We start from the raw sequence: 12,943 nt of genomic DNA on the forward strand, positions 1-12,943 counted from the left end.
GATAGTAGCCTCTTTTGAGTGCTTTGACTATGCATGCCACATACAAACCTGTCTCTTCATGCATCAGAAAGTCATCTCTAAAATCACAGTACTGAGAAAGCTTGCGCAGTTCTGCAATGTACAGTATTCAGAAAAGCTTTCATTCTTGGACTGGGTCCTTTCGTAAAATCTAACTCTCTCAGCTATTACCAGCGGTTTTGGGCTCAAGTGATTTTGTAACATTGTAACAATTTCATCCATCGTCTTGCTTGCTGGCTTGCAGGTTTACATGAGAGACTGTGCGTTCTTACACCCATTAAGCTAAGAAGTGTAGGGGCTTTCTTTTGCTCCTCGACATTGTTCATAATACAATGCAGATCCACCTTCTCAATATATGACTCCCAGTCTTCATTAGCGCTATCAAATTCGTCAACTTTCCCAACTTTATTTTCACTTTAAATTCAGCGCGTCTTTCACTGTGTGCTATGCTGTACTCACACCTTTGTTAGCGTCCATGACGGCTTCCTCGTACTGTTTAGCTCTCGCTGTTTCATCCTGGAACTGTCGGTGCAGTTCATGATATTTTCTGACATTCAGCTTCATATTCATCACCAATTTGTTGTGTCTGTGCACAACTACATACATATGAAATAAAAGTACACACACAGGATATAACTAACTGGTATATTTACATTGTAGTGAGTGAGTGAGAGAGAGAGAGAGAGAGAGAGAGAGAGAGAGAGAGAGAACAATATGCATGCATAGACAACAGATTAATATGTAGTGCTACGGGGGGGGGGGGGGCGGAGGTCAAGAAATCAATCCATACATTACACTTATCAAGTCCATATGACTGTTACTTCCAAACTTTCCTGTATCTCAGCATCTTCTTTTATGTATCCTGCCAAATTCTTTCATTATCTCATTACATCACATCATTAATGTAAGATTTGTGTAAACGGTGATCAGTATGGAGTCAGAGAGCCCAAGGGCCTGTTTCCATATCGTATGACTCTGTTGGTGACACGCTCTCCATCATGTCTTGTTTTGTTCTACTCTTTTCACTAGGCAAGTATCCAAGCTTGTTCAACCCTTCCGAGTCGACATAGCCTCTTAAACACAAGAGATTCTGTCAATGCTGGAAAGCAATAGCATTATACACAAAATGCTGGAGGATCTCAGCAGGTCAGGCAGCATCTATGGAGAGGGAAAAACACTCTGGCGCCACTCTGGTCATTATCTACTGTATCTGCTGTTGACCTGATTAATTGCAGTTAAGGGGGGACCTTACTGCGGATAAAGTAATGTTACTCATTGATGCAAGTGATTACTACCCTGGGAGTATTTGCTACTCAAATTGAAGTCCTGCAAAGAGCAGCATTTTATTCTCCAGTATAATTGTAACAGGAAATGAGCTGCTTGTTTTCATTTGGTGGTATTTTTGGTTATGGTTCAGAAGGCTGGGGTTCAAATCTTACTCCAGGTTAAAAATTAAATTTATTGTTTGCACCGATGATTGACACAGTCCAAGGATATGCTGGGGGCATCCTGCAAGTGTTGTCATACTTCTGGTGTTGATATAGCATGCCCACAGCTTACTAACCCTAACCTGTACTTTGGAATGTGGAAGGAAATCAAAGCACCCAGAGGAAACCCATGCAGTCATACGGGGAACATAAAAATCCCTTACTGACAGCCATGGGAATAGAATCGGGATCTTTCAGCTGGCTGCACTAATTGCTATCTAATCAATGTTGAATATCCAATGCCTAGCAGAAAGAGTGCCAAGGGATCTTTTGCCTTCACATTAGATATAAAATAGGTATTGCTTTAATGTTTCATCTAAAGGTTCTTGATTAGTAAGGGTGATCAGAGGTTATGGAAAGAAAGCAGGAGAAAGGTGCTGAAAGGGAAAATAAATCAACCATCATTGAATAGTGGTGGCTTCATGGGCTGAATGGCTTCCTTCTACTCCTACATTTACTGATCTTGTGGTGAATGAATGGGGTCTCTAGCAGTAATTCACTCTTCAATATTCCATTGGAGACACGGACCTGAATCAAAAAACTGCTCTGTGAGGTTAGAGTAGTGAGTCACAGTTCAAAGTTCAAAGCTCAAAAGTAAATTTATTATCAATGTATATAAATGTCACCGTATTTTACCCTGAGATTCATTTTCTTGTTGGTGTTCACAGTAGATACAAAAAATAAAATAGAATCTATGAAGAACTACACACAAAGATGGACAAACAACCAATGTGCAAAAGATGCTTTATACGCCTTATGAGTTCAAGTATTATTCCCAGTTTCATTTTTGTATGTCTAACTAAACCCATCACAGCATGAACAACACAGGGTGAATTTGCATTGCATTGGCTTTATGGAGAAAAGCAAGTTTCAACCCGATTCTGGAGTCAACAGTTAGGAGAAATGCACAGCCAAAGCCTCCTACCTGGAAGAGTAACCAGGAAGATAACCACTTGCACAGTTTGAAGAGCCAGGTGGTGTGTTTGTATAGATCGGTGTTGACGACCCCCGGATCCACCACGTTCGAAGTTATGTGACTCCCCTCAGCTGCTAGCCTTTGCTGCAGTTGGTACGAGAAGAGGACAAGAGCAAGTTTGCTCTGGGCATAAGCTCCGTGGGACGAGTAGCTGGTCCTGCACAAAGAACACACCAGATAATACCGGGTCAATAATGTACCATCCATATGCTGAACACCACTCAGAGTAGTGTAATGCTATTACAGTGCCAGTGACCTGCTTTTCCGCTGCTGTCTGTAATGCATTTGTGCATTTGTACATTCGTCCCATGATTGTGTGGGTTTCTCCGGGTGCTCTGGTTCCATCCCACATTCCAAACATGTACGGGTTAGTAGGCTAACTGGTCACATAGGTGGTGTGGACTTGTTGGGGGGCGGGATAGGGAGGAAGGGAACATCAATGTCTAAGATTAGAACAGTCCACAAAAAGTGATAAATACAGCCCAGTTCCTCACAGGTAAAACTTCCCCCACCATTGAGCACATCTACAATGAGTGGTGCCACAAGAAAGCAGCATCCATTATCAAGGACCCCCACCATCCAGGCCACGCTCTCTTTCCACTACTTTCATTGGGCAGGAGGTACAGGAGCCTCAGGTCCAACACCACTAAGTCCTGGAAGAAAGGAGAGAAAGAACAAAAGAAGGAATGAATGAGAACCTGAGTTATAAGGGAAGATTGAATAGGTTAGGACTGTATTCTTTAGAATGTAGAAGATTGAGAGCCGATTTGAGAGAGGTATACAAAATTATGAGGGGTATAGATAGGATAAATGTAAGCAAGCTTTTTCCACTGAGGTTGGGTGGAACTACAACCAGAGTTCATAAGTTAAGGGTGAAAGGTGAGAAGTTTAAGGGGAACAGAAGAGGAAACTTCTTCACTCAGAGAGTGGTGAGAGTGTGGAATGAGTTGTGAGCATATGGTACATGCGAGCTCAATTTCAACATTTAAGAAAATTTTGGATAGGTACACGGATGATTGGGGAATGGAGAACTATGGTCCCAGTGCAGGTCAATGGGAGTAGGCCATTTAAATGGTTGGACATCGAATAGATTGTTTGAAGGGCCTGTTCTGTGCTATACTATTCTATGACTATGACTCTTTGAAAAAAGGAAAGAATCACATCCGTGCTGTGATTGTTATATGTTATATGTTAAAGAAAAAATAATGAAATAGATAGATATAGTAGATAGATAGACAGATAGAGAGTAACAGCACACAAATATTGATCATTCACTAAACAAAGTCATGAGTGTAGATGAGCACGAGGATGGCATCACAGTTGTTAGGTTACCAAACTAATATCTAGAAACATAGGTCATTAATCCAGAGATATATGACCTTATCCAAGCTCAGCAATCATTATCAATGATGACAACTAGGAATCAATCAAGCTGCTCAAAACCCAGCTGGGTTGTTTCAGGGAAGGGAATTCTCCCATTCTTGCCTCACCTGGTTGATTGACCCAAAAACAATGGGAATGTCTCATACCTGAGAACCAAGAGACTGTACATGGCAGAAACTTGAACAACAACCTGCTGGAGGAAGTCAGCTAGTCAAACAGCGACTGTGGGAAGAAAGGAATTGTCATTTTGGGTCAAGACCCTGCATCAGCACAGGGTCTTACCAACCCACTGGGTTTCTGAGTCTGACTCACATCTGAGCAAGCCACAGAGACTAGGAAGTTAGGAACGGCCCATAAATGCTGCTCTAGCCAGCAACACCCACATCTTATGACTGAACAAACATAACCAAACTTACCTCAATTTATGTTGTTTTGGGACAATTTGCCTGCATTCTCTTTGGCGGATACGGTCATATGGACACCCTGGCACACTCCGACTTTATGTGTTTGCAACTGTGGGTGTGATCATCAGTAGGCCATTCCACAATGAAGATACCAACCAACCAACCCTGATCCTACTCTGACCCATTGTGTATACTTAGAAATTTTCCAGCAAGAATCACTTGAAGGAAGATAGCAACAAGAGCTGATCACTTATACTTACTTGGTACCCTGACAAAGATTACTTGCCTATAGAGGTATGGTACTGTGCAGAAGTTTTAGACACACACATATATAAGCTAAGGTGCCCAAGAATTTTGCATAGTACTATAGTAGTTTTATGCATTGCACTGTACTGTCGTACCTGTGCTGAGGGAGATTGTGGAGGAAATGTCTTTGCCATTCTGAACTGACAGGTCTGCAAGTGAAGAAATCAAGGATCCAGTTGCACAAGGAGGTATTAAGGTTTAGGACGTGAAGCTTATGGATTAGTTTTGAGGGGATGATGGTACTGAGTTGTTGTCAATGCAACGCATCTTTACTATCCAGATGTTCCAGCATTGAGTGAGCTAAAGTTAAAGTCTGTCCCGAGCCTTATAGGCTCATCAGGCCAGTGCTTATGCCAGTTTCCATGGCGTGAAGTGACTGAGAGTACGAGACTCCCCCCTGGATAGGTACCCATTTTCAGCTGGGTGGACTGGAGCAATATGTGGTTAAGTGCCTTGCTCAAGGACACAACACACTTCCTCGGCTAGGGCTTGAACTCATGACCTTCAGATCGCTGGTCCAACGCCTTAACCACTTGGCCACACGCCATGACAGCATTGAATGAAGAGCCAATGAAATGGCATCTGCTGTGGACCTGTTGTGCCAGCAGTCAAATTAGACTGGATTCAAGTTTCTTCTCAGGCAGGAATTGATATGTTTCATCACCAACATCTCAAAGCACTTCACATTTGATGAGTGAACTCTCCAGCTAGTTGATCAGCACAGGTGGAGGAGTGGGTAGTGTTGAGTAAACAGAAAGCCTGCAGAGAGACTTAGATAGTTTAGGGGAATGGGCAAAGAAGTGGCAAATGAAATACAATGTTGGAAAGTGTATGGACAAGCACTTTGGTGGAAGAAATAAACACAAACTATTATTTAGATGGGAGAGAATTCAAAATACAGAGATGAAAAGGGACTTGGGAGTCCTTAAGCAAGATACCCTAATGGTTAACCTCCAGGTTGAGTCAGTTGTGAAGAAAACGATTGCAATGTTGGCATTCATTTCTAGAGGTATAGGATATAAGAGCAGGGATGTGATGTTGAGGCTCTATAAGGCACACATGAGACCACACTTGGAGTATTGTGTGTAGTTTTGGGCTCCTTATTTTAGAAAGGATATACTGATATTGGAGAGGGCTCAGAGGAGATTCACGAGAATGATTCCAGGGATTAAATGGTTACCATATGAGGAATGTCTGGCAGCTCTTGGGCTATATTCCCTGGAGTTCAGGAGAATGAAGGGAGATCTCATAGAAACATTCCAAATGTTAAAAGGCCGGAGCAGATTAGATATGGCAAAGTTATTTCCATGGTAGGGGAGTCTAGGACAAGTTGGCATGACTTCAGGATTGAAGGACGTCCATTTAGAACTGAGGTGCAGAGAAATTACTTTAGTCAGACAGTGGCAAATCAGTGGAATTTGTTGCCATGAGCGGCAAAGGAGGCCAAATCATTGGGTATATTTAAGGCAGAGGTTCTTGATTAGCCAGGGCATCAAAGAGTATGGGGTGAATGAAGGCAGGGTAGTGGGGATGATTGGAAGAATTGGATCAGCCCACGATTGAATGGCGGAGCAGACTCAATGGCCTGAATGGCCTACTTTTGCTCCTATATCTTATGGTCTTATAGGTCTTTAGTACTTGGCTAAGTACCCTGTCTAGGCTGGATGCTTTCCGTGGGTTTGCTCTTCTAAAAGAATGCTCTCATGTCGGGCTTAGAGATGGAAATCATAGGGTTATCCAGGGCTGTGGGAGTTTGTGAAGGTGTCTCAATGCTTTGATGGTCAAAGCGAGTATAAAAGGCATTGAACTCATCTGTTGTCACCTACTGCATGTGGCTTGATTTCACTTTGTAGGAAGTGATAACATTCAAGTCCTTCCACAGCTGTCGAGCATCCTTCAATGACTCAAGTTTGGTCGGGAATTGCCACCTCACATGTGAGATGGCTTTCTGGAAACTGTACCTGAACCTCTTGTATTTAACTTGGTCTCCAGACTTTGAATACCTCTGATCTGGCCCTCAGCAAATTGCAGATCTCATCTCGGGCTTCTGGCTAGGGAAGACTCTGAATGATTTTGTAGGGACACACTTGTCTGTGACAGCTGTGATGTATTCGTTCAGATCCTCTGATGAGTCAGTCCTTGATTACAGCCTAGCCTACTGACTCAAAGCAAATCTGCAGCTGCTCTCCTCTTCCTCCTGCAACCACCTCTTTGTTGTCCTTATCTCTGGGCCTTGCTCTTTAGCCTCTCCCTGTGTGCAGATAGGAGATGGACAGCTAAGTGATCAGATTTCCCAAAGTACAGTCTAGACATTCCTAATTGTAGTGTAATAGTGGTCAAGTGTGTTGGGACCCCTGGTGCTGCAGTTGATATGTTGATGATAATTGGGCAGAGATTTCCTCAAACAAACCTGGCTGAAGTCCCTGACAATGATTGAAAGGCATCGGGATAGGCTGTTTCTTCTTTGTTAATCATGGCATTTAAAACATCGAGTGCTTGTTTAACATCTGCCTTTAGTGGTAGGTAATCTGCGGGTAGGATGATGGAGGAGAAGGCTCTTGGTCGGCACTTAATTATCAGACGTTCCAGGTCAGGGGAATGAGTGTGCAACAAAACTGCTGTGTCTGAACTCCACAAAGAGTTAATCACAAAACACAGATTCCCACCTTTTGCCATCTGCGAATCAGCAGTCCAGTCCATTCAGTGTATTGAGACCCCTGTGGGTCTTATCAATGTATCCTGCATGTCCATATTGAGTCATGTCTCCAAGAACCATGGAACACAGCAATTCCTTATTGCTGTGAGTAGCAATGCTACAGCAATGCTGTGAGTACTGTACTCCGATACAGTAATCTTGCTCTTAGGTCCCCAAACTTGTTCTTTAACGATTGTACATTTGCTAACAAGATACTGGGTAGAGGGAGTTTCACTCCTCGGCATTTCAGCCTGGCTTGGAATCCTCCCCTCTTCCAGACATGGTGATGTACGTTTCGAGGTTATGAAATCTCTAGTTCATTAAGACTGTTCAAAAGTATAGGGAAATTACAGGCTGCAGATTGCAGTGAGAGTAATTCAGCAGAAGTATATTTAAGAGCAAACACGAGGAAATCTGCAGATGCTGGAAATTCAAACAACACACACAAAATGCTGGTGGAACACAGCAGGCCAGGCAGCATCTATAAGGAGAAGCACTGTCGACGTTTGGGCCGAGACCCTTCGTCAGAAGTATATTTAGAAGTTTTGTTAGCTGCCCTTGTACAAGGGAAATGTCACACTAACCTGTATATACTCCTCTCTGTGAGTCAAGTCTCCGCAGTCAGTACAGAATTCCTTAACTGTAGATCTTCAGTAAACCCTAATGACTAAATCCTCATTTCCCTCCTGGAACTTATCCCTGAAAGTGTGAGAAGTGCTACAACTGTCCCACACCTTCTTCCTCACCACCACAGAGGGCCCCAAATAGTCCTTCCAGGTGAAGCAATTCTTCACCTGTGAGTCTGATGGGTCATCTACTATACTCGGGCTTCAGTGCGACCTCTTCTACAGCAATGAGACTCAATGTAGATTGGAGAACGGCTTTGTCAAGCCCCTTTGCTCCGTCTACTGTAAAACTCATGATATTCTGGTGGCCACAATGAGGCTGCTGGAGGAACAAGGCCGTAACATAGGAACAGAACTCTGCTGCAATCTGGGAGAACCTATAAAGTATGCACGGTGATCAGATCAATATACAGGATATACCACCCGCCACCCCACTCGGGATAGGGTTCCCCTTGTCCTCACCTACCACCCCACCAGAATTATCCTACGTATAATTCTCCGTAACTTCTGCCACCTCCAACGGGATCCCACTACCAAGCACATCTTTCCCTCCCCCCCCTTTCTGCTTTCCGCAGGAATCACTCCCTACGCGACTCCCTTGTCCACTCGTCCCCCCATCCCTTCCCACCGATCTCCCTCCTGGCACTTATCCTTGTAAGTGGAACACGTGCTACACCTGCCCTTACACTTCCTCCCTCACCACCATTCAGGGCCCCAGACAGTCCTTCCAGGTGAGGCGACACTTCACCTGTGAGTCGGCTGGTGTGGTATACTGCATCCGGTGCTCCCGGTGTGGCCTTTTATATATTGGTGAGACCCGATGCAGACTGGGAGACCGTTTTGCTGAACACCTACGCTCTGTCTGCCAGAGAAAGCAGGATCTCCCAGTGGCCACACATTTTAATTCCACGTCCCATTGCCATTCTGATATGTCCATCCATGGCCTCCTCTACTGTCAAAATGAAGCCACACTCAGGTTGGAGGAACAACACCTTATATACCAGCTGGGTTGCCTCCAACCTGATGGCATGAACATTGACCCCTCTAACTTCTGTTAATGCCCCTCCTCCCTTTCTTACCCCATCCCTGATATATTTAGTTTTTTTCCCCCCTCCCTTTTTTTATCTCTCTCTGCCTGTTCTCCATCTCCCTCCGGTGCTCCCCTCCCCCTTTCTTTCTCCGAGGGCCTCCCGTCCCATGATCCTTTCCCTTCTCCAGCTCTGTATCCCTTTTGCCAATCACCTTTCCAGCTCTTGGCTTCACCCCTCCCCCTCCGGTCTTCTCCTATCATTTTGCATTACCCCTCGCACTCCTACTTTCAAATCTCTTATTGTCGTTCCTTTCAGTTAGTCCTGGCGAAGGGTCTCGGCCCAAAACGTCGACAGTGCTTCTCCTTATAGATGCTGCCTGGCCTGCTGTGTTCCACCAGCATTTTGTGTGTGTTACAGGATATAGAAACTAATCATATCCAGAACATACTCACACTGAATAAACCCAGCTCAGTACACACACAGTGACATATCCTGTAAACATACATTTGTGACATCCTACATGGTATAAATACTTATCACACACTGTTACTTCAATAAACATATTTCATTGTATTGTGTAGGCATACATTTTTGCACACTACCAGATCTAATGTCAAATCCCGAATATATTAAAGAGATGTTCCTTTCTGAGAGAGGAGAAGAGGAATTTCCTTAGCTGGGTGTGGTGAATCAGAAGGATACGGAAGCCAAGTCATTAGCAATATTTAAGGCACAGATGTATCGATTCTTGTTCAGTACAGGGGGTGGTGCTAGGGGGTTACATGGAGAAGACAAGAGAATGGGGTTGAGATAAAAGTAGCAGCCATGATTGAAAGGCAGAGCAGATGAGCTGAAAGATCTAATTTTGCTCCTATAGGGCACTATGATTATATCCAGTTTAAAAACAATGTCTCCAGTACAACTGCACTGTCCTCAATAAGATGCCAATCTTCATACTCTGAATTCCATTAAGAGGTCAGCACCAAATACAGAAACGTACAGGCTATCAGTGAAGTTATTTCATTCATTCCTTTCTATAGACAATGAAGCTCTTAAATTTATAAGAAAAAAACTACAGATAATTGAACAACAAAGTGCAGGAGGATCCCAGTATTTTCTCCCCTCCCCGTTCTTCTTGCTTTTTCGATTCTTCTTTCTGGTTACCCCCACAATCCTTCTCTTCTCCTCTCCTGTCAATCACCTCCCCCTGTTGCCCCTCCTCCTTCCCTTTCTTCCACGGTTCACTGACCTCTCCTATCATATTCTTTCTTCTTCAGTCCTCAGCCTCTTCCACCTATCCCCTCCCTGCCTCTTACTTTATCATCCCTCTCCCACCCATCCACCTGGTCTCACCTGCCAGCTTGTACTCCTCCCTCTTATTCTGGATTTTTCCCCCTTCCTTTCCAGTCTCAGCCCGATATGTCAACCGTTTATTCCTCTCAGTCGATGCTGCCAGACTTGCTGAGTTCCTCCAGCATTTTGTGTGTGTTAGTCAAACGCAGAAACCTGTGGCTTACCAGTGTAGTTATTTCATTCAATCCTTCGATAGATGATCAAGGATTAATTTCATAAGAAAATGAACATTTACAGGATTTCCGATTATCCCGGGAGCAAGTTGAAAGTAGTAATTTAGTCAATAGGGTTCTTAGACACAGAATGATGGATACTTGGGAGTAATTACAAGCTAATATCCCAAATTAGTAGCAAATTTACTCTTTAGTACTGGGTGAGATGCATGAAAGCTGTATAAAAGCAGCAGGGCATTTCCTGTGTCCTGCTGCTGCAATACTAAACAACAAAACCACGTATATAAGGATAGTGTATTGTGTCGGGTTCCTCCTGTGCTTGAGTAGACAAGAGTTAAGGTTATTTCTCAGCAGTCTCTTCGCAGACATGGTAAATGACTCTAATTATGCAAATACTGATGGAAGCTAGGCATTGTCCTGGAGATATTCCAAATTTTACAATCCTTGGTCGATGTTAATAAAAACGCCCCAGGCACTCACAAAGTGAAGGCTCCATCTAGATTGTAAGATTGTGCAATAGAGCTTTGAGAAGATTCTCACAATTACAAAATTGTGACTGAAGGAATGAAACAAGGGTTCAGCAAGTTGACTGGAATCCAAGAGATGCAGATGCTGGCATCTGAAGCAACATACAAGATGCTGGAGGAACTCACTGGATCAGAAGACATCTAATAAAGGGTCTCAAAACATCAACTGTCCATTTCTTTCCATAGATGTTGCCTGACCTGCCGAGCTCCTCTAGAATCTTGTGTGGTGTTTCACACCATTGATTCTTGGGCCATTGACTCCTGGGAGAGTGACCACCCCTTTAGTAGAATTAAATAGACTGGGTCCACAATCTCTAAACTTTAGAAGAATTGAAACTCATTGAAACATACAAGAGTCTTACAATCATCATCAAATTCTCCCATCAAAACGGCAACAGGTGCTCAATTGGTGAGCATATTCATTACAGAAACCAATAGATTTTGATATATGAGGTTAGCACAGGAAAATTGCACTGAGATTATGGAGCAGCCATGAAATGCTGAGATGAACTGGATGTGCAGAGGATGCTTCCAATAGTGGGAAAGTCTAACATCAACAGGCACAGCCTAAAAATAGAAGCTACAGAACAGAGGAGAGGAGGAATTTCATTAGCCGGGGTGGGGGGGGGGGGGAGGTGTTGAACCTGTGGAATTAATTGCCACAGATGGCTGTGGAGGCCAAGTCATTGGGTATATTTAAAGTGGAGGCTGATAGTTTCTTGATGAGTAAGAGCATTAAAGGTTAAAGGGAGAAGGCAGGAGAATGGCGTTGAGAGGGATAATAAATCAGCCATGATGGAATGGTAGAGCAGACTCGATGGGCCAAATGGTCTAATTCTGCCCCTATATCTTATGGTCCTATCCTATTAATTGGTGGCGCAGTCCCAAGAGCCCCAAATGAGCTGCTCTTGCTGTACTTTTACTTTCTTATGATGCTCAATCCAATCCTGAGCTACAAACAGCATCACTCATTTAAATATTATTCAACTTTTAGCTAGAAACAGAAAAGATAGATTCCTCATTAATAATAAAAATAGAAATTGCTGAAAGCCACATTGCAGCTATTTATGACTTGGGCACTAATTTTTTATTTTATTTTATATTAGTTGTATGGCTTAGAGTAGGCCCTTCTGGCCTTTTGAACCATACTGCCCCAACAATCCTCAACAAATCTGATTAGCCCTAACCTATTCACGGGACAATTTACACTGACCAATTAACCTATCTGGTATGTCTTTGGACTGTGGGAGGAAATGGAGATGGGCTGGTTGGCAAGTTTGAAAACAACACAAAAATTGATGGTTGTGGACAGTGTTGAGGGCTATCAAAATAATACAACAGAATCTCTCTCTCCCTCGCTTATTCTTTCTCTCCTCTTCTTCTTCTTCTTCTTGTTTTAAGGCGGTTGGCACCCAGCTTCATGGTGCATTACCGCCACCTTCTGCTCCGGAGTGTGGAGTCTTGTCTGTCTCTCTCTCCATCGTTCCATCACCTTGTCAGGACGTTTCACTGGGTTCAGAAGTGCCAGGTGATGTTTCTCCAAGCACTTAGCTTGCTTTCCTGGGGTAATGGTATTACAAGTGTTTCAAATGGGAAAGACTTCCTGTGGGATGAAATTAAATATCTTTTTTGTTCATATTTCCTAGTTTTGATAAAAGCTTGTTGATTTTTTAAATTGGCTTCCATCTTCAATTATGACCTTGCTTTTTCTCTGTTGTTGGATAAATAGAATTTCTGAACAGCTCTTAAAATAGTATTACATACAGTCCAATTTTCTTGATTAGACTTTCAAATAAAAGGGGCAGATTAGGCCATTTGACCTTTCAACTGTGCTCCACCATTCAATTCTGGCTGATTTTATTTCTCAACCCCATCCACCTGCCTTTCCCTTTACCCCTTACAGACAGACAGACAGACAGACATACTTTATTGATCCCGAGGGAAATTGGGTTTCATTACAGCTG

General features: G+C 43.3%; 1 protein-coding gene across 2 annotated transcripts in view; it reads right to left on the bottom strand.

Annotated features, from left to right (window-relative positions):
• dhrsx (dehydrogenase/reductase (SDR family) X-linked) overlaps positions 1-12,943 on the bottom strand; it is a 393,322-nt gene that overhangs the window by 41,464 nt on the left and 338,915 nt on the right. For both annotated transcript variants that reach the window (XM_073044204.1, XM_073044203.1), the window contains exon 6: positions 2,431-2,638. In XM_073044204.1, coding sequence (XP_072900305.1) covers positions 2,431-2,638 — 208 coding nt within the window. The remainder of the gene's footprint in view (positions 1-2,430; positions 2,639-12,943) is intronic.

The sequence above is a fragment of the Hemitrygon akajei genome, chromosome 4 (assembly GCF_048418815.1).
Source record: "Hemitrygon akajei chromosome 4, sHemAka1.3, whole genome shotgun sequence".
NCBI lineage: Eukaryota > Metazoa > Chordata > Chondrichthyes > Myliobatiformes > Dasyatidae > Hemitrygon > Hemitrygon akajei.